Source organism: Ceraceosorus guamensis, assembly GCF_003144195.1.
Source record: "Ceraceosorus guamensis strain MCA 4658 unplaced genomic scaffold IE81scaffold_61, whole genome shotgun sequence".
NCBI classification, from domain to species: Eukaryota; Fungi; Basidiomycota; class Exobasidiomycetes; order Ceraceosorales; family Ceraceosoraceae; genus Ceraceosorus; species Ceraceosorus guamensis.
Window position 1 is genome coordinate 51,106 of NW_020290056.1, and position 27,170 is coordinate 78,275.

At 56.2% G+C, this 27,170-nt stretch overlaps 7 protein-coding genes across 7 annotated transcripts; all 7 read right to left on the reverse strand.

The window, feature by feature from the left end:
- Positions 1-1,039: 1,039 nt before the first annotated feature.
- IE81DRAFT_215067 (hypothetical protein) lies at positions 1,040-1,823 on the reverse strand. The gene is made up of 2 exons (XM_025510998.1): positions 1,622-1,823; positions 1,040-1,550 (listed from the first exon to the last, which is right to left on the reverse strand). The coding sequence occupies exon 2, from the start codon at positions 1,521-1,523 to the stop codon at positions 1,122-1,124; it is 402 nt and encodes a 133-aa protein (XP_025367799.1). The 5' UTR covers positions 1,524-1,550; positions 1,622-1,823; the 3' UTR covers positions 1,040-1,121.
- IE81DRAFT_215070 (hypothetical protein) lies at positions 1,288-3,490 on the reverse strand. Its single transcript, XM_025510999.1, has 4 exons — positions 3,419-3,490; positions 3,083-3,336; positions 2,208-2,981; positions 1,288-1,937 (listed from the first exon to the last, which is right to left on the reverse strand). The coding sequence occupies exons 2-4, from the start codon at positions 3,156-3,158 to the stop codon at positions 1,618-1,620; spliced, it is 1,170 nt and encodes a 389-aa protein (XP_025367800.1). The 5' UTR covers positions 3,159-3,336; positions 3,419-3,490; the 3' UTR covers positions 1,288-1,617.
- A 1,061-nt stretch (positions 3,491-4,551) lies between these two features.
- Positions 4,552-5,601, reverse strand: IE81DRAFT_293096 (hypothetical protein; the record flags this gene model as incomplete). The annotated part of the gene is made up of 3 exons (XM_025511984.1): positions 4,552-4,791; positions 4,908-5,246; positions 5,368-5,601. 3 exons carry the CDS (start codon positions 5,599-5,601, stop codon positions 4,552-4,554), a joined length of 813 nt encoding a protein of 270 aa, XP_025367801.1.
- A 458-nt stretch (positions 5,602-6,059) lies between these two features.
- IE81DRAFT_325372 (UPF0061-domain-containing protein) lies at positions 6,060-9,102 on the reverse strand. The gene is made up of 6 exons (XM_025514492.1): positions 7,982-9,102; positions 7,791-7,914; positions 7,378-7,700; positions 7,170-7,290; positions 6,427-7,093; positions 6,060-6,346 (listed from the first exon to the last, which is right to left on the reverse strand). The coding sequence occupies exons 1-6, from the start codon at positions 8,946-8,948 to the stop codon at positions 6,218-6,220; spliced, it is 2,331 nt and encodes a 776-aa protein (XP_025367802.1). The 5' UTR covers positions 8,949-9,102; the 3' UTR covers positions 6,060-6,217.
- A 2,223-nt stretch (positions 9,103-11,325) lies between these two features.
- On the reverse strand, positions 11,326-13,809 carry IE81DRAFT_331497 (hypothetical protein; the record flags this gene model as incomplete). The annotated part of the gene is made up of 1 exon (XM_025515258.1): positions 11,326-13,809. The coding sequence occupies one exon, from the start codon at positions 13,807-13,809 to the stop codon at positions 11,326-11,328; it is 2,484 nt and encodes an 827-aa protein (XP_025367803.1).
- A 1,684-nt stretch (positions 13,810-15,493) lies between these two features.
- On the reverse strand, positions 15,494-20,369 carry IE81DRAFT_335186 (hypothetical protein; the record flags this gene model as incomplete). The annotated part of the gene is made up of 9 exons (XM_025515440.1): positions 15,494-15,916; positions 15,950-17,619; positions 17,709-18,156; positions 18,391-19,149; positions 19,226-19,658; positions 19,742-19,806; positions 19,880-19,909; positions 20,004-20,138; positions 20,214-20,369. The coding sequence occupies 9 exons, from the start codon at positions 20,367-20,369 to the stop codon at positions 15,494-15,496; spliced, it is 4,119 nt and encodes a 1,372-aa protein (XP_025367804.1).
- Positions 20,370-24,477: 4,108 nt separating this feature from the next.
- On the reverse strand, positions 24,478-27,107 carry IE81DRAFT_360946 (hypothetical protein; the record flags this gene model as incomplete). The annotated part of the gene is made up of 4 exons (XM_025516723.1): positions 24,478-25,985; positions 26,063-26,584; positions 26,663-26,872; positions 26,959-27,107. The coding sequence occupies 4 exons, from the start codon at positions 27,105-27,107 to the stop codon at positions 24,791-24,793; spliced, it is 2,076 nt and encodes a 691-aa protein (XP_025367805.1). The 3' UTR covers positions 24,478-24,790.
- Positions 27,108-27,170: the final 63 nt, after the last annotated feature.

Consider the following 27,170-nt stretch of genomic DNA (forward strand, 5'->3'; position numbering starts at 1 on the left):
GTGCTGTGCATAGTGTGCTGTGCGTAGTGTGCTGTGCATGAGCATAGTGTGCTGTGCGTAGTGCGCGATCTCCAGGAGCAAGTGAGCTGCCTTCACAGTGCAGGCTCTGCTACTGCCGCCACCGCCACCCCAGAGGAGCTCAGGCTTACCAAGGTAGAGACCTCTGCTCTTCGAGAGTGCTTGGAGCGCATCGAGAAGGAGAAGCTTGCAAGGCCGCAGCCCGCGACACTGAGCATGCTGCCCTCCTTGCACGCATTGATCAGATAGCAGCCAGCGTCACTCCACACAACAATTGCGAGGCGGCAAAGGAGCACCTTCAGCGAGAGAACGCTGCACTCCATGCACGTCTTGAAGAGCGCTCGGACTCTATAACAGCCAAGCTGACAGATCTTTGTGCCCGCATGGTTGTGGTGGAAGAAGAGCAATTCTACCCAGTACATCGACGAGTCGAACAGGTTCAGTGGCAGAACAAAGATTTCATTCGGGATCATGATCCGCAAAGGGAACATCATTCATTGCACCCGACCCATTCCCTGACATGTGTGACATGTCTCATCGCCCCACAGAAAGCTACGAGATCGGACCCAAGACGCGTGCGAAGGGTAGAAATGTTCGTCAGCAAGTCTGGGTCGCAGAACACGCGCTGGAAGATACGCTTGACTTTGGATATCCAGCGGTGACATGAGCACAATCGCAGGCAACTCACCTTTCTCGAACTCCTCTTCCGCCACACTTCCAGCACAATCGACCTCCAATCCTTGGATCGCCCGGTCTCACAATGACAGCACCTGGCGGTGGCCGACCGTAGGTCCTTCCAAGGCTGGCCAAGTGAGACCCGTAGCCTCCACCCGTGCCGGAGGTTTGAGGTACAATGTAAGGACGTGGACCTCCTGGGTATCCCGTTGGATTGTGATGCGGCTGATGGTGCTGTGTCGCGGGATGAGCAGTGGGGTGTGAGTGAAAAGAGCCGTGATCATAGGCTCCAGGTGGTGCGGGCGAAGGACCGGGCGGCGGCCCGGTCGGACTAGCATACTGTTGTGAAGAAGGCGGAGGCGAGAATGCGCTTGCATTACTTGTTGAAACGCCACCTGGTTGGAGTGTACCCGTGCCACTCTCGGATCCTAAGCGCTGCGGAGGCAATCGCATATCTGGACGGACTCTGGCAACTTCATCGTAAGCAGGCGGTGCTTCGCCATCGCCATCTCCTTCGGCTTCAGCCAATCTGGCTTCTTCCGTACGATTTGTTCTCGGCGGCTGAGGTCTTGGTCTTGGTTGAGGAGCAGAAGCCGGCGACGGGGAAGGGGCCGCGTAAGCGCTCGGTTGGGCCGCAGATCCTCGTAGGACCGGCAAGACGGGGTTCGAGTAGAATGACAAAGCTCGCGAAGAGCCAGACCGCCAATCTGGCAGGCCTCTTTGCAGCTCGAGCTCAGATGCAGTGCGAGGATTGAGAAGAACCCGCACCACTTGCTCAGGGTACTTGAGTCCGTACGACGACCAGCAACGACTACACGGTTTCGAGGCATCTCCACCTTTGTAGCCCGTATTTGAGCCTGGACAGCAGATTGAGAGATTGACGTGTCAGGAAGCTCATGGGGACGCTCTGCTCCGAATTCAGCCTCACTCAGCCAGAGACCGAACAAGAGTGTGCTCTAAACTTTCATCGTACGAAAGGCCACTAAAATACTCACATTTGTGGCACTGCTGTCCTCTTGCTACGACCAGCAGGCGGTCTGCATTTAGAAGTGGTTGCCCGTACGTCGCCCGGCTGCGGGGCCAGTACCCCTCTGGAATTGGATCTGACACAGCAAGCTGCTCCACCAAGGCCCTATGAGGCGCTCCGTTTGCCGCGCTAGAGCGACGGAGAGACGGATGACGAGGAGGTGCAGCAGCAGTGCTTGCAGTGCTTGAGGCGCTCTGTTCAGTGCCGGGAGGAGGACCTGGAGGAGGGGCATAAGTAGCGGACGTAGGCGAAGCTGAGGTGCGCAAGGATCGGGACCTTCCGTCAGCATTGGAGCTGAATCACTTGCAAGCCGCAGCCCGCCGGAGGGTCGGCTAGAGAAGCGCTGTTTCAAGAGTTTCTTCGCACCAGTTCTTGCACTGGGAGCCGCCGGGGAATGCCAAGAGCGCTCGAGCTCTCGCGCCCGACCACCGCATGTCGGACGATTCGAGTGGCGCGGGGAGCCGCGTGTATGCCATCATCGACTCACCAATATTGGAACTTCGCTGAGTCGACTCAATCTCAATCTCTTCACCTCGAGCCAATCTAGCTGCGATCTCGGCATCCCGGGAAGTGTCTGGCAACACGCTCGGATCCGTGCTCGATACAGCAGCAGAAACCTGCAGAGGGACGGGTGTTGAGGTGTTCAGGGTCGTCGGTACAGGTGGTTCTGTGGGGCGTCGAGGAGGCAGATTAGGAGGCTGAGCGCTGGAGTCTGTCGCGGCTGATGAGGCAGAAGTGGTTGGCCCTTCGCTGTTTGCCTGCGCTCGCGCTGAAGCAGCAGAAGATCCAACCATGGGTGGGCTGACCGAACTGGTGGCAGCAACTTGCGCTTGCGCTTGCAGTGACGGCTGCAAGGGATTCTGATTGTCGAACATTGCGCTCCAATCATCCTCCAGCAAGGAGCTCGACGTTTGGCTTTGGGATGTTTGCCCTGACCCCACTGTACCCGCACTACTAAGAGCCGTGGTGAGGGGTTGGCTGTCGCTGTTCAGGCCGCCGAGAGTATTTGAGAAAGTGGCAGCATTGTGCGCTTGCGATGGCTGGGATAGCGTCATGCTGGATGAAGAAGGCTGAGCAGCTGCCACGACTGTGTGCGGTCGCGCATGCTGGTCATCACCATGGCTAGAGGCGACGGCTTGACCCAAGACGTGATCGAGGTCCTTCATGTCTGGGAAACGCTTCTCTGCTCCTTCAGGCTCGTGCTCGTGCTCGTGCTCAGTCAGCCCGCTGCGTGCCGACGATGAAGCTGGCAGCACTGGACCTTTTGTTTGTGGTGAGAGGGCCAAGGATGGGGAAGTAGCAGCTATCCCAGCACCTGCCGGTCTCATTCCCACTTCAAAGGCGCTCAGCTGCACTTTTGGCCTTTCGCCATTGTCATGGTGATTGCGTGGCGCTGCAGTCGAAGTGCTGGCTGTTTCGTCATCGTGCGAGCTTGCATCTCCTCTAAAGGGATTGTTCGACCTGAAAGAGGAAGCGTTGGAGCTGGATGCTGCGGATTGCCCAGTCATTTGATGCTGAACGTGTGCGCTCATGTCGACGACGCAATCACCAACGCTCGGGTCGCGAAGGCCGGGTATTGATTGTTGGCAAGATGACTGCGCGTGACCTCATCGACACTGTCACAAGTGTGAATGATGGCCTGCTTGGTCGATCAGCGTGAGTGCTCGCAGCGAATCGTGTCAGTTGCGCGATGATCACCAGGATTGTAAGCTGTGCTGGTCGAGGCACACGAATGGGGACTTGGTGATTGCTGATTTGACTCGTGATGCGTACATGGCGTTATGCTGAATTGCTTGGCGCCCTTAATTCCTGCTGCCCGCTTCAAATAAGTCATCTTTGTCGTGCGCCCCACCGCGGCCGGGTGCTGCACCCCGGCGCTGCTGCGCGCTGCTATGCATGCATGCATGCGTGATCTTGCGCCTCCACCTCAAGGGCCTTATCTGGTGTTAGGTTGCGCTGCAGTCATTAGTCACGTGCACATACGATTTGGACCTCATTTCTGATTTTGATTCAGGTTTCAAAATTCACGATTCAAATTCTTTTTTGTAAATTTCTTGATTCCCATTCGTGATTCAAGAATTTTGCTTCAAAGCCGTGTACTCGCCGTCAACGTGCACTTGATCATCACTCTGGATAGTCATGCCGCATCCTTCATCGAAACCGAAAGAGGATCTTGACAGATTCGCGATTGTTGTTGGAGATGGAGCGCGCACAGAGCAGTCGTTGAGCGGAGCTCCGTGTGAAGTCAAGCCCCACCGAGCTTTGGCTGTATGCATGTGCAGTAGCCCTGCTTGTGGAGTCTACAGTGGTGAAGCTCTTGTCAGGTCAGCCAAGTCAATCTCAGTCTGCAATTCGGAAATCGCTTCCACTCAAAGTCAAACTTTTCCGCCAGCAAACTCATGACGGAAAGAGGATGAAGAAGCTCATGGCGGTGATCACGCATGGCTGCATGGCTTCGCTTCGAGCAGCATGCAGCATGGCGTGCTCACGAGCAGCTTTTGTGACCCACGCTAGCTCGTCGCAGCCACGAAGCGAGGGAGGCCGTGCGGATGTGGCCACCGAAGGAATTTGACTGCCTGCTTCCCGTTGGAGGGTACAATGTTTGTGCAGACGCAACTCTCAGCAAATGCGTGCATCTCGATTCACGTTGAAGTGGAAAAAGAGGACGACCAAGTGATCCCGGCAGAGCAAACGCGATTGGGATGAAATGTGATTCGTAGGCGTCTGCGAGTGTAGAATCGCAATCTACAAATCCTTGCCGACCTTGTACTGCAACAGACGGCCTCAGCTGCATCAGCTGAGGCTGCAAGTCGTGCGCATCATACTCAACTCTATTCCGACATGCTCACCTGACTCAAATCAGTATCGGGCTCCAACTGACCATTCCTCTGGTTCCTCTTTGCGCCAAAGAAGGTGTAGCTCAGCACCACTTCCTTCACATCCCTCGCCGAAGGGTCCTCCATCACATCCCGGTCTATGAAAAAGAATACTGGCAGATCGACCTCTTCGCCTGCAAGTAGTCTCTGCTCCTCAAAGCAAAAGCATTCCACCTTTGCAAAGTAGGGAGCGATCTGCGATGCAGCGCAATCGTTGATGATCATTAGTCTGGCTCATTCTCATGCGAGTATAGCCTTGACGCAATGTGCGCCTCCCATGCGACACCCGCTGGCAGGCAGGCTGGGCTCACCTTGTCTGGCGCTACATTGTACGTGGCGATGCCCGTGATATCCTTTGCACCCTTGTTCCAAGCCTTGTAGAATGCCAGGGCAGTCTCTCCGGGCAAGACCCAAATCTCCTTTTGACTGGGTTCGAACTTCCACGGCAGAGCATCGCTCGAGTCTGCATTGAAGGTGACTCGAATCCTTTGCGTCTCTTTGCCTGTGCGCGGATCCAGCCATGCTGGGATGAGGTGCGTGGGCGCATACCTGCCCAGGCCCACGATGGGAGTGCCGCTGAAGCCGGTCTGTGCGCAGAATGCTCGGTATAGCGGCACCGCAGCGTACGTCACACCCACGCCGAGAATGAACTTTGCAAAGGCGCGCGTGCTAGCATGTCAGCTTTGCTTGACTCTTGCTTGATGTGTGGGTGGTGTGCGTGTGCGCGTGCGTGTGCGTGGATGTGTGTGTACGCGCGCCGGCTGCACTCACAGTGGCTGCAGTGTACAGCAGCAAGCTGTTGTTCCTTTGCGAGTAGTACGCCCTCCTTCGCTCCTCCTCCAATCGAGCTCGATCTGATGCGCTTGGACCTGTTCGCGGTGCAGAGGGTGTGGGAGCGGGAGAGGCGCGCGTGGTGGTAGTGGAAGCATGGCGTGCAGCCACGAGGTGCGACGGCGACCATGCAGGGCGTGTTGAGCGAGATGACGAGGCGGTCGCAAATGGCATGCTACGAGAAGATGCGCATTTCGAACAGAGTGGCCGCAGTGAACTGTCATAGCCTGATGATCTGGCTGAGGAGCGGGCTGGGCGGGGCAGAACAGTGCGAGTGAAGAAGATGCCTCGCAGCGCCTGGGAGTGGGAGGACATGGCTGTGCGCGCGCCTGTCGAGGACGAGATGGTGGCGGCAGCCATGGTGGCAGGTAGGGAGAGACAGGTCAAGACCGAGTCGTGCTTTTGGACGACCAACATCGAGCAAGTCGACTTGCTGGGAATCAAATCAAGAATCACAATGATGAGTCACTCAATACGGTACGTACCTGCTTGACTCAAAACTCAAAACTGCACTCAGACTGCCTGGCTCAATCAATGAATCACCATGCATGCAGCTGCACCGGATGGAAATGTCACGTGATACATCCTCACCCAATCACTTTGGCGTCACGATTCGTCATTCACATCATTCACGATTCTCGATACTGCAAGTGCGCGCAAGCATATGAACTACTCAGACAGCAGGACATCGAGCCAAGAGACGAGTAAGTGAAGCCATGAGACATGGACTGGGAGGGGGACATGAAATTTGGTGGAGAAAGTCTGAATGGCGAGTGCCGTTCCACGGGGTCTAGGACGAGCAAGAGGGCATGCCAGTGTAGAGCGGTCTTCCAATGGTGCACAGCCTAGCCGCCTCCTCTCGGTGCTGAGGTTCTCCCACATCTTCGCTGCCCCACTCATTGAAGGGCTCGTAGCACATCTGCACATGATCGATCACAAAGGCGAAGACATCAGCATGACGGAGCGTGTCAAAAAGTGAGCGCAAGGAGCACGACTCACATTCAATACGCGCTGCAAGAAATCGGTATCGTACTGCCTCTCTAGTCGGTCGACTACCTCATCAGTGACCCAATTCCTCAAGACAAACTTTGGATTCTTGCTCTTCATATGCTTCGTGACTTCATTCGGAGACCTATTTTGATCCTTTATGGCCTGTCCAAGCACCTCGAGCCACTTCTGAGCTTGATCCTTCTTGACGGCTCTTGCGTACGCTGGAATAGTGGCCTCGTCGAGCCACTGCGTGCTGAATGCCTCTGCCGCCTCTTTAGCATCTTTGGAGGCGAGCAGTGCAGGAAAGTCGCAGAGCTTTCGCAGGGAGTTGGTCAAGTCTGTATCTTCCAGCACGTCAAGCAACGGGTCGATCAGGTACTTTTCTACATTCTCGTCCGCTGCAGACTTGGTCGTGGCATCCTTGACCAGGCCCAAGCGGTCTCTCCAGCCATCGCGATAATGCTCCTCCAAAGTCGTCTTGAAGAGCTCCTTTACCGACTCGCGTGCTTTCTCTTCACCCTCGTCGGAGAGCATCGTTAGTTCCTTCTCGGGCAGATCGAGCAGTTCGCCAGGCCTGACAGCTCTGCCGCTCTTCTCTTCGAGCGCGATCAAGGGGCTCAAAACGAATGTCAAATGCTCAATGGCAAAAGCGCCGGCTGATGGTTGATTCTTGTATCTGCGTGGCAATCAAACATCCGTTGTGAGAGTCAGCGAACATCAAATCATTAAATCGCCGCAAGGCGCATGCTCACACGTAGCGCCCCTCGCCATCACTTTTGTTGCTGGAAGCTGCCTTGTCTACAATGTCGATGAAGCCATATGGTCCGTAGTCTATGGTGAGACCTAGCATGCTAATGTTGTCCGTGTTCATGACTGGCGTTGGTCAGGAAGAAAAGAGCGAGCAAATGTCGCAAGATTAGAGCAACGATCCTGGGCTGCATGAAATACGACCCTACTCACCACCATGTAAGAAACCATAGACTTGCCAAAGAGCAATGGTTCTTGCGTTCCGCCTCGCAGCCTCCTCGACCAATATCCTAGCCCAAGGTTTGCCATCCGTCAAGTCCCAGCCATAGCCAATCCTCGCCACCCACTCTCCCAAGGCCCTGACGGATTCCCACTCGCCGCGCGAGGCTTGGTGCTGGAAAGAGCCGACGCGTAACCAGGAGCGAGCAAGTCGTGTGCAGATACCTGCTGTTTGAGCTTTCTCACGTATCACCTTGAGCTCTGGCAAAGAGACGAGCGCGAGAGCTCTCGATGACGGGATACCCAGGGCAGCGACGCTGCCAAAAAAAAAAAAAAAAAATCGAATTGTGAATGTCAGCGCGAATTCCACTTGCCAATTCCCTTGCTGCCGTAGCTGTTGTGCTCACGCTTCCGATCCGAGGTACTCTCGCGTGGAGCTTGCAAGAGTGGCAAGGCCATCCGCAAATCTGGAGTAAGGTGTGCGACCAGCACCCTTGAGCTGAACCTCCGTGCGAGGCTCCGGTGTCTCGACTGAGGTCAAGAGAGGGCGCGTATAAGCCCGCGCTCGGCTCTCATGGCCTCGTGCGGCACTACTCACACAAAGTGATGGCGCGTCCGTCACCGAGCTGCCCAGCCCATACGCCGAATTGATGCCCAGCATACGCGTTGGCCCAAGGAGCATACTCTGAGTTTTCAGCTCTCTCGACTCTTTCCTTCTCTCTGCGCTGCCACCTCTCCTTGGAAGTCTCTTCCTCCGACGGTTGCACGGGCTTGACGATCTGATCAGTAGCGAAGCGAGCACCAATGACTCGACCGCTCAGCACATCGCTTAGCAGCTGTCGAGAGTGCGCTGGTCCGTCTTGTTTCGAGACCGACGCCGCTTTAGATCCGCTCGTGTACGCTTCGGCGTCGCGCACGCCTTGATGAGATTCGATCCATTCTTGAGCATCGCCAATGTCCAGGCCTGGCAAATGCTCCTGATGAGCCCGACTCGCCACGCCAAGCAATCGAGCAGATGGATAGTCCTCTTTCTCTCTGCCCCGAGGCAAGTACGCTTGAAGACCTTCGTCTTGTTTCGCATCATCTCGAGCTTTGAGAGGCGCATACTCCCTAAGCAGCACCTCGATCCTCTTTCCCGCTTTTTCCTGCTCCGTCAGCGGACCACTCTCGCCCACCTGCTCTTCCCTTTCCAAGATCTCGTTTGCATGCTCGATTTCCTTTTCCGTGAAGTCATAAGGAAAGCTTAGGGGCAGAGGATCGACAAAGGAGAAGAGCGCTCCGCTGCCTATCGCCCTGCTTCTACGCGTGGCGGAAGGTGCGGAGTTGGGACCTCCCAAAAGGCTCGAAGCGCTCGGAATCGCGGGGTCCGATAGCAATTGCGACTGCAGTCTGTCAGAGACGGGCGGCAGTGGCAAGCGCAAGATGGGCACGCGCTCGCTTGGCTGCTCTGTCGACACCATGGCGCTCGTAGAGATTTGCCGACCGAAAGTCGCAGCGCGAATTGGACGTAATGTGATGCCTGGTAGCTGCGCAAATCTCGATGGATGAACGACTTGCATAAGCATATGTGTGACTTGGTCCACAGCTTTGCGTGATGCTTTGCTGAGTGGGGGTCAGTGATCTGAGAATGGACTCGTGACTGCATTCAAAGACGAGATGGTGTTAGCTCTTTCGGCAGTCGTGAGTGCATGGCCCAAGGAGAAGGGTTGTGCTGTGGACGGCAACATCCGCAAGATCAGGCCGCCAAGTGGAGGCCGTCCAAAGAAATCGCGTGATGTGCTTGTGCATGGCGTGGCAGTCAGTCACGAGTGCGCGAAGGTTCTCGACCACACGGCTTGACTCACTCACTCGCACGAGAAGGCCCGGCGAGAGAAGGAATGCGAATGCAGCCAAAAACGTCAGATTCCCCCTCGCAAGCTTCATACCCCCTGTCTGCTGCGTAGCGTAGCGCGGTTGTGTGCTCACCGGAGCAGAGCTGCAAAGCATGAGATTCGTAAAGCGTTGAAATCGCGATAGTGCTATAGTGGCTGTACAGGGCTTTCAATGCTGCTGTGAACGTTGTTCTTGGAATCGTGAATGCTATTCGTGACTGATGTGAAGGTGGTACATGATGATGAAGAGTGCGAGGTTCGCCTTGACGTGGTGTGGTGCAGCACGGTCGTCAACAAAACCTTTGAGGAGTTGCGTTGCATGCTGGGCTGTGCGCGCTTGAAAACAAGCTACATGTTCCGGCTTGGACCATACAACCGACGTGAATAGTCTACGTGCTCTTATCGTGCGCAGCTGAAATATAGTGCTGCTTGTGTCCTCAGCCAAGCTTTCGTGCGATGGCCAATGATGTGGGTAGCGGAGGCTGTGGAGCCCAGAGAACGAGTGGCCGAATGGATGCCATGATGGCCATGGCATGGACGATCGTGCCAAACTTTGAGCGTGACTGCGCATCACTGACATTCGTGAATGCCAGTCAGTAGCAATGAAGAGGGCGGGTGGTCTGGACAATAGAGCAGTTAAGGTGCGTCTGTTAGCGTGTGTCGCACTCATAAGCAAATTCGCGCGCATACAGCCACATGAACTTTCAATCCCCCTTGTATGCGTCAGCGTAACTATGACATTTTTTACGCTTTCATCGCTCATAAGAAGAGCAGGGCGCGAGTTCAAAACTCAGCAAGCCCCATGCCTCCAAAGCTAAGCGACATTTGGGAAAAATTTTGCATCTTTCGCACATCTAGCAACGCCGACCCCATGGCCCATCACCAACTCACATTCTTGTCTTTTGAAGATGATCGATGCACTACGAAGCCCGTGCCTCTCTTTGTTTCTCCACGTCCAAATTAGCTGCCAATCTAGCCAGCGCACCTCCTACCAATCCGCTGCCTCCTCCACTACTCGCAGCCGCCGCAGCATCACCAGCTCCGGCAGCTGCCGTTCTCCTCTCAAAGTTCTCTATAAAGGTACCGAGCATCGCTGAAGCGTCGTCGAGGGACTCCGAACGTTCTTCTACGATTCGTAGACGTAGAGGAGGATCGAGTGGTAGATCCATGATGAGAGGAAAGCAGAAGCTAGACGAGGAAAGCTTGTGTGCGCAGTGAGGACGAGCAAAACTTGGAACGCGATTCGCCTGAAGTGATGCTCGGTCTCGCGCTACCACAAGGAGCCGCGAGCTGATGAAGAGCGAGGTGCGATGGGAAGAGTGAAAGAGCCGACAGACGCGCTTGGTGAGAGGTGGAAGCAGACGCATAGAGCACGCACGGCAAACTCCTTATTCCTGCACACGCAGACAAATTTTGTGGCACGTGGTGCTGCTGGGCTTAGACGCGCGCATCGATCGCCTGACTCGTCAAGACGCGGCCACCGCGGCAGTCACGCGTCACGAATCGTGAATGATGAATCTTACCCACCTCACACGCATCTTTCGACCAGCTCCGACAATCACAATCTGAATCGATGTTTCTCTGACCCCAGAAAGTCTCCCAAATGCAGGTCAAAAGCCAGCGATCTGGACCGAGATGATTCGCTCATTCCCTCTTGCTTGAGTGACGCGAGATACAGCAACCGCGCAACTGTACTCGTGATCAAATCTGCGCGAAGGGTTGAAAGATGACATTGGATCACAGGCACGGAGGCCAAGAAAAATAGCGGACGGCCAATCAAGGCGTCAACGCCCCAAGAACAAGCGATCGAGATCAGCAAAGGAGAGAGAGAGTGGGGGCAAAGATGTGACGATGACGCGCAGATCAGCGCGTAATAGTGACAACAGGAGCAAAGTGACTACACAACACAAATCAAAGAGTAAGGACGGTGTGGGAGGACATTCGAAGTGTCCTATGGAGTCAAGTTCGAGTCGAAGAGGCGTTCGAAACACTGCGGAGATGGCAGCAGGGCTAGACTGCTCAGACGACTGAGTGCATCGTGTGAAGTTTTGTCGATAGCGCGACGAGCCGGCTAGCTAGCATACTGGCTGCTAGCGCGGCTGTCCCTCTCGTGTCCGCTGCGAGCATGCTGAGACCGACGGTTGTCGTTGCCAAAGGGATCAGCTTGGCCGCTCAAGAGGTCTTCGCCATGCTGTGCATACTCGTCGATAGATTCAGCATCGTGGTCGACGACGACGACCGAGGGAGGTGCAGACCTCTCGATGATCGAATCCCTCCCAAATTTGACCTTGGTATCGCGTCGAGGTGGGTCTTGGACTGCATCCTTGAGCTGTGGTTGCGTATCAGATCCAACAGAGTCTCTGAAAGGTCCACTGTCAATGTCCGAGGTGGCATCGAGGAAAGGATCAGAGCCGGTCGAGTAGCGTGCGACACGAGTTCCTCTTTGCAGCTCCTTGTAGGGAGAAAAGGACTTGGAGGCGCTCACAGCTGCACCGGCAGCATCCATACCAGGCTGGCGCGATTGGTAGCCGTTGTTCTTGGTGACACTTCCGTCGTAGTACATGTACTCTGTGCGGTTAGTGGAAGAAGCCTGCTTGCGGTGGCGAGCTCTGAACTCTTCGCGAGATATGTAGCGCGCAACACCGCCAACGGAAGAGAGAGAAGCATGCTGAGAGGAGGTGGTCTGACTGCTGCGGTCTGCGCTGTAGTTGGAATGAGACGCCGCCGAGGAGGTCTTCGCTCCGAATGTGCCGGCAGCCGCTGTGCCGTTGCCGTGGCCGGCAAGGTTGTCTTCCATCTCCTGCATGTAGTGATTGAGACCAACACTGTGAGCGTGGGAAGTCTCGGCCTCAGAATTGATGGACATGTGAGTTTCGCGTGATTCTGCCGTCTGGTACGCATCTGTCCCGCTTATGCGAGAGCCGGCTTGTGCCGAAGGGAGATTGTAGAATTGGCCTGCCGCGTTGTTAGAAATGCCAGCTGCCATAGCGGGAGGTGAAATTGATCGGACCTCATCCGAGTACGAAGGGGCCATGCTCAGACGCGCGTGATGACGCTCGCTCATGTGAGGCTCTTCCGCCTCGTCGTGGAAGGGGTCTTGAGCAGCGTTGTCATCCGTGCCATCCGCTGCACCGTAGTAAGTCGTTGTGGGTCGTCTGAGCCAGCTTTCTCCGCTGAGACCCTTGGCGTTGCGGCTTCCGGCGACGGTGTAACCCGGATAGTGACTAGCTCTACGCTCCTTGACAGCATTTCGGCGTCTACGCATGACGATGAAAACTAGAAGAGCACCCGCAATGAGGGCGGCAACGATGCCGATCGGTACACCAATCTTCGACCCGTCCGATTTGCCCGGATCTGGAGAGTTTGCATCCACGACGGACGGTGTGGTGTGACCACCGTTGCCATCTGGGAGACCTGTGCTCGTTGGAGCAGCGACGATTGATGTCTGAAGGCTTCCGTTGGCGTCCGTGAAGCTGATGGTCTGCGATGCGCCATTCACATCCGCGGCACGTTGCGCATCGCTCGCTATCGACGTCGAAGCAGAGTCGTCGTCGTCCTGAGCGGCTACAACGCCTTCGGAGCCAGGACTCGAGCTGCTGTTGGCCCCCGTGCCGCCGGCGTTGGAGTTTGAAGCGCTGGTGCGCTGCGCATCAGCTGGTGCCTGATCACTCGAGGCGGCAGAATTGGTGCCTTGCCTGCTGTCACCTTGGCCATTAGAGCTTGGCGCGCCGCCTCCGTCAGAAGTGTTGCCCCTGTCGCTAGCTCCAGTCCCACTGTTGCCGGAGCTCTGCCCGCCGCTGTGGTTATTGTTGTTGTTGTTACCGTTGCCAGAAGATCCGCCACTGTTACCTCCATTGTCCCCCTTCCCGGCTTCTCCACCGCCACCACCGCCACCTCCACCACCGCCACCGTTGTTGTTTCCTCCATTGTTGGAAGGCGGAGCTGGCTGTGGGGAAGGTTGGGGTGCTGGTTGCGGGGAAGGTTGAGGCTGAGGTTGCGGCTGCTGCTTATGCCCTCCAAGCAAGCCACCGACGAGGTCTCCAACACCGTTCAAAACGCCGGAGATGAGCCCTCGCTCGGCCAACTCAGAAGCTTGCACGTCATCGTCGCGCAGCCCGAGTCCACCAACGACGCTGGCCACAATTCTGACAGCGTCGCCCGCTACGTGACCCACATTGTTCACCGCAGCAACGGGAAGATTGACAGCATCTCCAACTGCAGCGCCGACGTCCCTCTTGAGCCCGAGGCCAGCAGCGCCACTTGCTGCAATCTCAACAGCGTCGCCCGCGACATGTGCCACGTCGTACACGATCGCTGGGGGAAGATTGATAACGGCTTCGACGACCTTTCCAGCGTCTCTCTTGATGCCCAGTTGACCGAGTGCGGGTGTGGTCTTCAGCAGAACGTCGCCACCAACGTGCGCGACACTATTGACTACGTCGACTACTCCATTGAGGGCGTCGCCTACAACATCGCGTTCGAGAGGTCTGACAGCTTCCAAAGTGCGCTTGTGTCGGCGACGCATCATGCCGGCCGAGGCAGTCGTGGTGTCCATCTTGATGATCTTGGAAAGAGGGGGGCGAGGATGCAAAGAGTGCTGAGGATGAAAGTCTACTCTGTCGTTATTTTGCTGAGATCAGCGTGGTCCGGAAGCAAAAGAATGTGTTTCGATCAAAGAAAGGGAAAGTAAAGAGCGTATGGGATGAAAGGAAAGGCACAGTCAGACGACTACAGGTATGTCTGGCCCCAGCGAAAGCTGCGCTGCCTGTTTTCGACTGACAAGTGCAAGTTTGTGTGCACAAATCGTGGAGAGGGGGCGCCAATGAGGGTATGAGGATGGCGGGAATGAAGGGATCGAGTGCGGTCAAGGCATGAATGAAGGAGTTTGCGCACACGCCCACTGACCGACGCTCGTATAGAGGCGCTCAGAAAGGCGAAGTTGCACAGCGCGATCGGGGCGCAGAGCCTAAGCAAGACGCTTGTGTTGAGGTGGTAGCAAGCAGTTGGACCGCAACTCGATGCATGGCAGAGGGTCCGCACGCCTTTGCGCTGCTTGACAGACCCATTGCGAATGCTTTGCGCCGAGGCGTTTGGCCCACTAAGAACGTTGCACTGACAGACCTCGCAGCGGCTCAGCGGCGATCAGACACCTCTCTCTCTCCAACCGAAGGCCTAACCTCAGTCATACGGGAGTCGGTGTGCAGAAGGGCCAGCAACGGGGCAGCGGGTGACTGATGAGCTGCTGTATGGACGATGCTATTATACATGTTCCTGCGCCCCCCCCCCTCGCTGCATTCGCACAAGACCACGAGTCCTTCTCGATCCAAAGAAGCACTTCAGCACTCATCCAAAGCATTGCGATGAGCTTATGCAGAGCTGCAGGATGTGCCACGAAGCACGCGCATGCATGCTCGTGCACCACCTTTGGCCATCGCATCACAGGGAGAAGGAGAAGGTGGGGCTATAGCTGCAGCGGACGAGCTGCACTTGCCAAGTTGATTGCACGGAAGCAACGCCATGCACATGCAGCAATCACAATTAATGCAGCCTATAAGCCCTGCGTCCACGCCTTGCTACACTTGCCTCCAGTTGTACGAGCACGAGCAAGAAGGTAAGTGCGGATGCACATATGCTGCTGCCCCATCATAAATGCAGCATGGATCTCCGACGTAGCAGTGATCTTCTCCTAAGAGCTCCTTGATGGATGCAGTGCATAAAGTCAAGACGGGCCCCACGCGCCTAGCAGTAGTAACCGCACCTAGCAATTAGTCGTTCGAGAAGCTGCTGTCACAATAAATGATCATAGGTGCGTTTGCAACTGGCGGTCACCATGCACAAATTTTTTCAGCATAAGCGCGCGCGGGCTTCCCGCCGAGGCGGGTGCGAGCCACGAGTCACGAGTGCGCAGCGATGAGCAGCTGACTTGACAAAGGCCTTCAAAAAAGACCCTGGACCACCGATCTGCAAATGGGCTGCCAACCCCCTGCCTGGAGGCTCTGGCGAGTAGCAACGCCCTTTCGACCTGAAGTACTGATTCCCACCGCAGTCTGGGAATGTATCAGTATACCCTGCCTGTTTAGAAAGGTGCTCTGCAATCATGCGAATGAGGCATCACGCAGCTCCGTTTCGAGCAGCGGCGCAAGACGATGATATTGGCGCGCCCAATCGTGGATGCAAGGTGAAAGAGAAGTATATAAGTACAACAGACATCGGGGCTGCAAGAGGCAGACTAGCATCGCTCATGCACTGCCCCTGTATGCCATCGAGTCCGACGGCTTGCCCATCTCGCTTCGGCTTGAGGTGTGAGACCGGGATGAATGGGTTGGTATAGGCCGCTTAAGGGAGGAATTGTCCAAACCGTCTTTGATGGACGGGCCAGCATGGCGCAAGGTCCGATCGGGCGACGTCTTGCCCTTTGTCGAATTGGGTGTGCTTCCTATCCCGGGTCCTTGATTCCACGGGCTTCTCCTCGGAGAGGGAATGGCTTGTTGTCTTGCGCTAGGAGTCATGATGCTGCCTTTTGCTAGCGTGCTACTAGCGACCGTTTCGCGGCTGTCCTTTTCACTTGAAACAGAGACGGGTATGCCGCCGACGTGCGTGTCCGACACGGCGCGACGAATGGAGCCCTTGTCATTGACGGTCGTTGATCCGGCCGATCTAAGCTGCTCCAACACTTCTCGCGCAAGCTCTCTAACAAGAACAGCGCCATCGTCTTGCGCAAGCTTCTCGATCACTTCAAGAAGTTTGTACTGAGCAATGAGCGCAGGATGCGAGTCGCAGAGCAGCTTGGTGAGCCTAAGAAGACCAAGACGAACGACGGCCTTGCTGTGATCAAGTCGCTTGATCAAACGTTTGATGAACGCCGACGACTTCGCCATGGCAGAGGTGACGCCATGTGGTGATAGACGCAAGATCTTGAGATAGGGCTCGAGCAGATTTTCGAACCCACTCGTCGCCGTAGTGAAGACTCCAACGAGACGATCGATGGAAGCGCTTTGGAGCAGAGCGTCTTCGACGGGCGCCGTCTCCTCCAGCAAGTAGATGTGAATCGCTTCCAGCGCCTGACCTTGCCAGTACGGATCTTCAAGGAGCTCGAGGTAGAACTGAACACCGCCTCCATCCCGATTCATCGCTTTCCGCGTCGCCTTGCCCGCGTGCGCAAAGTCGCAGAGAATTGGCAGCGCGAATTGCTTCAACGGGGACTTGCTCCTCACAACCTGTAGCAAATGTGGTATGACACCAGCGCTAGCAGCTTCCTCCTGTCGAGATTTGTTGAGACGGCAGAGAGAAAAGGTGGCGCTGAGCACCTGATTGATGATCTCGCTGCTGTGGGCACCCTCTGCGCGTTCACCGAGAACTCGCACCAGAGTTGGAATGGTGTCTGCCTTCTGCAGCTCATCCAGGATTGAAGTTCCGCCCATCGATAAGCACTTTATGCTCTTCAACAGGAGCGTCAGTGGCTTGCCGTCAAGCAAGAAGCAAGCCTGCAGCATTCGTCGCAGGACGCCACGAGTGGCTACCTTCGTCTTCAGCCAAGAGTCCGAGTTCGAGAAGATGAGCAGGGTCTGGAGGACTTGTTCCTGCGCAGTCATTGCATACTCGTGCTCCTTGTCTTCGATCACCAACAGCAAGACAGCTGACAGCGGCTCCAGCAAACCCTCCAAGGCGAGCATGCGGCAAAAGTCGTTTCGAGATGCTTGCAGCTCCAATACGCTGTTGATACAACCGATGCCCAGCCAGACCAGTTCCTTTTGGCTCTGGTCAGAGTAATCCTCAATAAGATCCACTAGAGTCTTGAGACCGCGGCAAGACAGGACAAATTGAAGCGTAAGGCTGGAGGCCGAGCACATGGAGTAGATAAAGTGAGCAGCCTCAAGCCGAATCTCGTGGGCAAAGCGCTTGGAGGTCATGCCCATGACGACAGGAATTGCACCTATCAGGCACAGGGTCTCTTGTGCGGCCGTGTCGTCGTAGATCAGCACGTTCAAGAGGCCTAGCGCTCGACTGAGCACAAGACGCGACTTGGTGACCTCCAGAAGCTGGACGACCGCCAAGGCTCCATGGGCCAGGAGCATTTGACGTCGCATCGCCGCTCCAGTATCCTCATCAAGCATCAGCTGCTCCAGCTGATCGCATGTGTCCACAAGCTGGTCTTCCGCGCTGTCGGCGCGCAGTGCTTCGACCAAATTGCTGACAAAGGCAGCGTTGCGCGCTTGCTTGTCGCGCGCCAGGTTGGCTTCGAGATCCCCGTCCTCGATAAGTTCGCCATCAATTTCCGCGAACGGGTCGTCGTCTTCGCCAAGCTCCTTCTCAAAGCTCCAAGTCTTAGTGGAGAGGCGATCAGTGAGGTGCAAAGTGCCGCTTGCTGAGCCATTAGGAGCTTGGACGGCTGTCGCATCATTTCGAACAGGTCAGCAGGAGACACTAGATCAGCGCAGACTTCTCTACACTCACGTCTCTCGCTCAGCTTCTGCTCGCCAAACACGTCCGAGTAGTCCTCCTCTCCATTCTCAGAGTACTTGCCGAGCGTCCGCCGCATCTCGCGCCACTTCGCGTCCTTCTCCACATTGACGCTGTTGCTGCGACTTTGGCTCGGGCTGCGCGTCGCGAAAGGACTGCTTGGCCGGGCAATACCATTTCGCCTGGCAAGACTGCCTGTGGGTGAGGTGGTGGGCGAAACGAGAGGGGAGAGTGGGCCCTGCCTTTGTCCCGAAGAATTCCTCTTACTGCTTGAGCCAGTACCAACGCCAGCAACGGCTTTGCTCGCAGTGGCAATGCTCTTGAGATCGTTGGGGTGAAACAATCTGGGTCCGACGCTGTTTTGCGCCTGCAGCTTGCGTATCCTCTCCGACAAATGCGAGTCGTCGTCAGCCGCAATGAGATCAGAGTAGTCCTCGACAGACTCATCACGATTGCGCAGAGACATAATCGGCGCAAGACTGGGTGGTCGCTGATGTCTCGTTGAGCGCCCAGGAGAACCCGAAGCTGAGGCTTTGGGCGGCGTGGGTGGTCCAGTGCGAGCATCTCGATTCATCGAGCGAACCTCCGCGGAGTTGCGGCTATCCTTTCGAGGCCGAATTGTGTGGAAGTTCTCGTCGAGCAAGTCCGCATTCTGAGCGCCTTGCAACGCAACGACCGGTGTCTTTGGGTTCTTTGGCGCACTCGAGGCGTCTCTTGCTGCCTGATTTCGCTTGGCGCCCCTCGCAGGAATGGTCTGATCCGCGTCTGGAGCAGAGGTCATTGATTTGTCAAATCCTGCAATCTTTGCAGTTGGGATACCCTCCTCAAAGTCTGCATCCCAATTATCGTCGGCTGTCTCCTGTGCGATCGGCGCTCCCGCAATCTCTCGTCTCGACTCCAGAAGCGATGTGGCCATCGGCGCGATGGCCGCAGTAGCGGCAGTGCGAGCAAACCCGATACCTTTGTCATTCGCAGCGACTGCGGGAGAGGTGGATGAAGTGCGGCTGACGGCGGCGTTTGAAGGCAAGGGTGGGGCTTTTGGGGTCACACCGAGCTCGCGCGCTCCGTTGGGCCTGCTGACGGAGCGAGTATTTCGTCTCGTCGGTGTTCGCTGAGTCGCAGCTGGTGAGAGGCTTGGAGGGCTGTGAGTATACGTAGGAGGGTGTGCTGCTCGCGCTTTGAAGGTACCACTGTCGACGCTCCTTCCCAGAGGAGGCAATCGTGCGGGCTCCTTCAAAGCTTCGTTCCACTCCTGCACGCTTTTGACTGCGTCGTCGTATATTGTTGCGTTTCGGCCACGCATGGAGCCATCACTTGTTATGGCTTCCAGCTGCTTCCGAGCATTGGCCATCCACGGGTGTTTCAAGAGTTTGCGGGCAGAGACTCTCAGGTTTGCATCCTTTTGGAAACACAGCATCAAGAAGTCTTTCACGACCTGCGAGCATATGATGAGCATGAGTCAGGGATCGAGCAGGGTGTCTAAACGTGCTGGCTCTCAAGCTGTCACTTACCGGACTAGCAGATTTAGGCAGGGGTGGACAGTCATCCTGCACGATGCGGAAGAGGGCTGGCATGGGGTCGAGGTCATGATATGGAGGCTTGCCTTCTAGCAGCTCTATAACGACACAGCCGAGACTCCAAATGTCGCTCGCAGTGCAAGCGCCGCTCTGGTCGATGACTTCAGGCGCCATCCAATATGGGCTGCCGACAACGGCGTAGTCGGACATGGCTCCTGTCCTTGTGGCCACTCCGAAATCAGCCAGCTTGACACTTCCGTCTTTTGTTGTTAGGATGTTGGCCCCTTTGATATCTCTGTGAATGACACCTTGGTCGTGGAGGTATAGCAGCCCTGCCAACACCTGGCTGATGTAGACTCCAACCAAGCCTTCTGGGAACTTTCCGAATCGCTTGCAAATGTGTTGCAATGAGCCATTCTCGCAGTATCTGCGGCATACCGAAGGGAAGGCAAAGATAAGGTGCGTTCATTGAGTAGCACACGGAGGCTCCGAGCACTGCTCTGTGCTCACTCGAGAATGATGTAGAGATAATCTCTCGTCTTCTCCGACCCTTTGTATTTCACAATGTTCGGGTGCTGCGTGCAGGGATGTAAGCGGGGTGAGCTGAGCAGCTTCGGACAGAAAGCTCACGACCCCAAATACACGCACCTTGAGATTCTTCAGCAGGTCGATCTCGGACTGCGCGCATCACAGCAGTGTGTTAGAGCGCAGACTGACCACGACCCATCGAGCGCGAGCTTTTGGTGTATTCCTCGCTTCCGGATGGACTCACCATGATCTCTCCCAGCTCGCTACGAGGAATGTTTGTGAGCTGGATCTGCTTGATGGCCACCGTCTCTCCCGTGATCCAGTTCAGTCCTCGAAACACGCTCCCGAATGCACCTCTTCCCAGGCAATCGCCGAGAGACTAGCGCAGGCGCAGAGCAGCGAGCAATGATCAGTCGCCGTTTAGATGGGCACCACTTCGCCTTCTTGCACTCACATATTTGCCGATCTGGGCATGCGCAGGCGCATTCATGCTGCCACTAGAGATTTGTCTAGGCGCTGCATTGAAGCCGGCCACGTGTGAAGGCGTACCCATACCGATGCCAGCAGTGTCCGACCCTCGCCTGCCCGAGCTGCTGGATGGTCGCGACATCTTGGGAGGCACAGGCGGCCCGCCAAACCCCAGAAGAGAAGGGGTCAGCTTAATCTGAGGCTCTGGCGCTGAGGTTGAGGCGGCCGCTGAGAAGTATGACGAGATGCGGTTGTCACTCGACCTGCTTGCGTTGCTGTTGGTCGATGACCATCGACTGATTTCGTTCTTTCTCGCTCTCGTGAAGTCATCAGAGATCTGTTGAAATCCGTCTGCGAAGGCTGAGTCGGGCAAAGCGCTGGAATTTGGAGCTAGCACCTCTTCTTGCTCGGAATCCGATTCTGGTGCGATCTTGGGTTTTGGAGAGTGCGAGCTCCAGCGTTGCTGCCTAGGCCGTGGTGCAGGTGCCTGAAAGGATGGTCGATCAGGCGAGAAGCGGAAGATCTGAGGGTGCAAATCGGCCTGAGATGCTGAGCGCGAGTGCCCTTTGAAGGCGTTGGTGCTATGACTCGTTGATGCTGAGCTGACGGAATTCGATAGGTCCAGAAATGAGCTGGGCGGCGGCGGTACGCGATAGATGTCCCCCGCACTTCCTGGCCGCGATGCAGAAGGTGCCAAGGAGCTCCGGCGCGGTTGCTCAATCTGGTCAATGAGACGCGCTCGTTGTGGGAGCGGCGTTTCGGAAATGCACCGCGGTCTGGGCCGGGCTGCTGGTGGTGCTCGGCAGCCTTTTGGGATAGCAGAGCTTGAAGACTGCGAGGTGGCAAAGTGGCAGAACGACGGTCAACAGCCGTGGATATATTGAGACAAGGATGCCATATGAGAGTAAAGGAAGAGAATCCGATCGGCGCCCTTGAGCGGCAACGAGCAGAAAGACGACGACGCTGAGCACCTGTTGGTGACATTAATTTTGAATGATGATGTTGGTTGCTGGTGTCGACGCGAGCTCACACTGCGCCCAGCAAAGCGCAAAGTGCCTCCATCACGCCTCAGCGCCCCTGCGCGCGTCTGCCAATTGTGAAGGCCGGATCAACACCCACGCGCGCGCGCGCGCGCACTGGAGTGATGCCGCGGGCAGACGCGTGCTGTATATGCGCGCGCGTATACGCTTGACAGCATCAGTGCTACAGTACCCCGGTAGGTGCAGCTCGTCGCGGGCGCCAACGGCCCAACCGCTTGCCCAACGGACAGCAGCGGGGCGGGGCCTTGGCCCAGAAGCGCTCATAGCGTGGGAAGGAAGCAGCTAAGCGCTTGTAGCACAGCCTCGCGCAGCCAGGCTCAGCCCGTCCGCCCTAGCCGGCCTGCATGGAGCAGGAAAGGATCCTTCTCAGGAATCGACTGCGACGTATGCGCATCCACGCCCTCCATCACGCAACGACCAAACCGGATGCAGGCGCTAACAGCTTGATCGAGTGATTTGAATGACTGAATCCACTTGTCCGTCACAAGTCGCAACGCTCATGGCGGCTCAAGTCTCGATGGAGCTCGAGACACGCGTTCCGTCGGGGCAACCATCCCTATAGCTGAAACGTGGCCGCGAATAATTAATCGCCGGCCGTGCGTCGCTGCATACGTGATAAGAAAGTCACGAGTCGTGACGATTGACGATCGACGATCGAGTGATGACGATCCCGGACAAATCTGAGTCGTCGTTGATTCTCTGCTCTGCGTGCGCGGAAGCACGTCTCGCCGGCAGCAGCAGCAGCCCTTGACCGAGTGGGAAGTAAATGCTCGGCGTCTTGCTCGTCTCGTCGGCTCCAACTGGGACCCTTGCTCGCGCAGAAGTGTTTGCTTTATTTCCAGCCTGCTCATATACTGGCAGCCCGATCAAATTATCGCAATTTGACGCCAAATCGCACTCGATCCCTCGCAGTAGTGTAATAGGCATGTCGCCGCCGCGATCCTGCCCTTATATGGCAATCTCGACTCCACTGCAATTGAAGCGACTGGACCCAGCGCGCCCATGCATGCGTACTCGACTGTACACAGAGGACTCACCGATGTCTGCACCTCTCGCGCCCATCCAGCAGCAGCAGCAAGCTGCGCAGAGATCCTTCTCTTTGCTCCCGCAGCGCTTCGCGGTCTCTCCGACTTGACAGGTGATGGTTGAAGCACAGTTGGGGCAGCAGCAGTGAGAGAAGGAGGTGCGGCAGCGGCAGCAGCAGCAGCAGCAGCGTATTTTGTCGGAAAGTGCAAAGGTCGAATGGTATCTCCTCCGCTACTCCCATCACCGCTGCTGCTGCTGCTGCCTCCCTTTCCAGATCCAGAAGACGCATTGCTATCGCGCGTTCCCCAAGTAGGAATGGAGCTCATGGTGCTGGATGTGGATGGCATGCGGGCCAAGGTGCTCGTAATGTGCTCGGCGAAGTGGAGGGGATGAGATAGAACATGAGGTCCGTCGCTGTGGGTACGAACATGGTTGGGCAAAGCTCTAGGACCGGATGGAGCTCGTGGACGCGTGTAGGTGGGCGAACCACTCTGCGATAAGCTCGGTGGGCTCATAGTCAGAGCTGACATTTGTGCTGGTATCGCGTCGAACGTCGTTAGGGCAGGAAAAGAGGTAGCTCAGGATACGATAAAGGTGATGGAGTCGCTCAAGATCGCCAGGATCGACGAGGTCAGCATCAGGATGACAAAATGTGATGGTGGATAGGAGAGCAGATCTCTCGGAGTCCAATGTATTTTCTCGACATCCTCGAGAGCCGAAGATGAAGGGGCAACAGCTTGCCCACCACGTACCTGCGAGTCCGCTATGGAACGGAGCGTTCCCAACGAGCATCACGAAGTGGGATCGAGATATCTTTCCTCGGGTCGTCGGTGTGCCGGCAACACCCACCGACTCACCGTACATGCAGCTACAGTAGCGGCCTTTAAGATACCGATTAAATGCACGCGCACTGCTGAGGAGTCCACATGGGCTCTATAGCCAGCTCGGACAGTTTGAGTCCTTGAAAGAGGCTTCAGAGTCACGAGTCTGAAGAGTGCAGCCAGCGTATGCAGGCACAGGTGGACCGTTCGTTCCCAATTAAGTGATCAGCGCACTCAAAACTGCACTCAGTCGGACAGCGCAGCCGCCGCCTGCTAGGCAGACCTGCATGACAGCTGCTGACGCGTGTTCGTGCATGACTCGGACTGTGTAGCAGCGTACGTGTGTGCGCCCTGCATCCAGTCACTCGACCGGTTTCGCATCCGTGCGAGCAGCTGCTGTGATGCTCATCATTCATATATGCAGCATCAAGTGTCGTCGACGCACACCAATTCGCCGGGTCCGTTTCAGTCTCCGCACGGCACGACGCATTTCGTCAGCTAGTGTGTTGACCAGCCTGCCTGCCACAAATCCCATACTTTTGTTTGTATAGCCGCTCATGATGTGGTCGGTGCGGGTCTCTCAGACCCTGCTTGCTCGCACGCAAGCTATATATCTCTTGGCGAAATAAGCCACCTCTCAATCGTCCCCCACTTACCACTGGTGACTGCTTGCTCTGTTGTGTCAAAAGCGCGATCGGCCGGCGACGCGTAAACAAATCACGAGGCAGCTGTTCACAAGCACTTTTGACTGGTCGGTGGGGGACGGATCGGCGAACGGGTAAACAAAGTCTCGATCGAGCGAGGACTTTTCTTGGCATTCGTGCGTGCACATTTGCGCTTGCGCCAAAGCATGAAAGGTTGAAAGACGAGAGCTACAGTACCTAGCTGATCTTTCTGCGAAACACTACAGTAGCAGTCAGTCATCATTCGCCATTCCCGATTCTGCCTCCTGCTATTTGCACTCGGTACGGACGGAGGCCGCTTCTGACGAGTGAAGACGAGCATGAGCGCGGGCATGGCAACCTCTGCGAGGATCAAGCAACAAGGTAGCATCAGGTCCAGAGGACAAATCTCCATGCAGCTTCGCACGCAGCATGCAGAAATCACATCAAGGTGCGTGATCGCGTGCACAAACCGCTGCGCTCGCTCTCGACTTCACCTACTTCGGTGCGTCTGCAGCACACGCGTCATGCTCTGTGGGCGTACAGCCACTTGCATGCGAACGATCCAGCACAGCCTCTTCTTTCGCGGACGTGCACATTCACATTCTTGATTGCAGCTTTTCGGCCTTGATTACGTGCCTCTGCCCGACTGTACCAGTCAACGCCAAGGGGTAGCCGCACTCATCACAAGACGGACGACTTCCCGGGCCGCATGCACATCGATGAAGATTGGGCCAGGCTATCATACTGCTCCGAATCTCTGCAATGTCGCTCCCTTCCAGTTGTAACGAATTGAGTGTTCATGAATTGTGAAGGTTGACTCATGCATGCAGCTCGTGATGACAGTTGTGGATCTCGTGGACACGTGAACAAGTGGCCGACAAGGTGTGGGCGCTCCGTGGTTTGAAGAATGATCATCGATGGCAATAGGGCAGCGCCACCTCCTGCAAGTCTGCTGCTGCTGTCATCGTGATCATCCCTCATCTTTGCCTAGATGCGATGAAAAGTCGTGCTTCAATCGAAGCGGACCCTTCCGGGTGTCGAAGGCGCAGCGGCATTCGCAGTCTCGCTGCCATGGTTGGCGTCTGCCTCCACCACCAGACCTTGACGCAACCAGCCGTCCGAAGTTTCCTTGCTAGCCTCTGCCTGCTCAGCAGCCAACTCTCTTTGCAGCGCAGCCTCAGCTCGGGCATACCAGGTATGAGGCACATTGACATGTTGAGCGTCCGTGCTGGTCGATTTCTCCGCAGCTAGCGTCGCCGAAGCAGGACGAGAGATGGGCAAGGTCAGATCAGGGGTTGGGTGAGCAAGTCGACTGGGCGCCTTGCTCTGCTGCTGTTGCTGACCATTCTCGGTCGCATCGGAAGCTTCGCTGGTGGATTCTCCGGCTGCTTCGAGCGTGCCCGGAGAGCCTTGAGAGGTGTCCTGCTCATGCGCAGGTGCTTGCTCTTGCTTTTCCTCGATCTCGCGTTGACGTCTTGCCTGCGTCGGACCGCTGATCTCTGCTGCGCTTAATGGACCGCGAGGCGGTGTGTGGACATGCGCGCTTCCATTGCGTCTCCAGACAGACGTGGGCTCCCAAAAGAACGCGTAGGATCTGGCGCTCGAAATCAATGAAGGAGGGGCCTTTTGAGGCAGCGTCTGTCCCTTGTCGGGCTTGGCCAAGTTGGGAGATGAAGCACCGTTCAGAGTCTCGGCCACAGTAGGTTGTCTCGAGACTGGCCTGGACGCGGTCTTGGTGACGCTCATGGTTCGCTTGACTATACGGGGTCCAAGCTTAGCGAGTGGTATGCAAGTGCCGTGCGTAAGCACGCTCGCAAAGACCATGAATAGGGTGACGGGAGTGTAAAGCGCGCGAAGACGATCTCGTGAGCCGTCGTCCGGCAGCTGCTTGAGAGCGATGGTGATGTAGAAGACCGCAGAGACTCCGATGGGCCCGAACCAGCCCAGAAATAGTGCTTCTTTGAGCTCTGATACAGCCGGGATAATCTTGTACATGGCCAACACTGCGGGTAGACGTCGTACCAACAAGACTGCAATAGCCATCACGACGACTCTCCAAGGGTCAATGCCCAAGGACGAACCGCCGGTGCTGTAGTCTCCCCAAGGAATGATGGCGCCTATGTAGATGAAGGCGCTTGTCGAGAACAAGGCATCAATGTTGTCTTGCCAAGAGTCCATCTCTTGCTCACGAGTGCGAATGCGGTACCTGATAGTTGCGGTGACAGCGACGGCGGGTGAGCAGGTGCGCCCTACCAAAAGCACGTCGATACCATGTCAACTCACCAGTCATTCCAGGTGAAGCTGTTTCCGGCTATAAAGCAAGCGAGCACATCGTCGCTGCCGAAAAGTCCCGTCGTGCCGAGGACGAAGAGGGCCAAGCCCAAGCCATATGCAAAGAAGGTGTCCTTGTCCACATACCCGTGCGCCTCTGCCCACCGGAGCGTCTTGCGGCCAAGGTACCCCAACAAGGCACCATAGACACACGAGAGCAAAATCTGATAGATGACGACGCTGTAGAACCAGCGCCAGATCTCATCGCCAATGCTCTCGCCAGAATCTACCGATGTCCTACGCAGCAAGTAAAGAGCCAAATACAGAAAAGGAAATCCTAGCCCGTCATTGGCTCCAGATTCGGCTACGATGATGTTGCGGATAGCTTGCGGGACATGCTTCTCTGCGTAGCGCCCGCTAGAGATGGAATTAGCGAGCACTGGATCCGTTGGTGTGACCGCGGCAGCTAAGCACAAGGCTTCCAAGTAGCTCAGCGGCCTGAATAGTGCATATAGGATGCCTGCAGTTACGAACCTGAGATCGAAAGGTGCAGGACTCTGCCGTCAGTTGCAATCGCAGCGCGACTCTTCGGCAGTGTCGAGTGGCACGCACCATGCAACTGTCATGACACCTCCTAGCAAGGTGAACAACGACAGCATCTCCTTGCGAAGGTAGGCTGCGGGTAGACTGATGCCGGCAAAGAGGACTTGAACACCTATGACGAGGCGAGTGAATTGGTAGGTGATCTCATTGGTGCGTTCGGCACTGCTCGACCAAGAATAAGGATCGAACCAGTTGAGTACATAAGGTCCGACGATGATACTGAGAGCATCAAGGGAATGCCGAGGGGCAAAGCGAACATTCAGCGATGCTTCACAAGCTTTCAGAAGACTACTAGTCTGACTCACCCGACAGTGGTCGCTACGAGTGCCTCGCTTAGGTACAGCTTTTCCTTGACCACATAGCTTCCCAGGCCATAAATGACGATGAACCCGCCAAGCACAGCGAAAGCGATCGACACATTGGAGACGTCCGTCTCCACTACATGAACAGCCATCTCGTGCTCGTCGTGGCGCTCAACGACGTCTCAGTCCTTTGCTCGCGGGAGGACAGCAGAGCC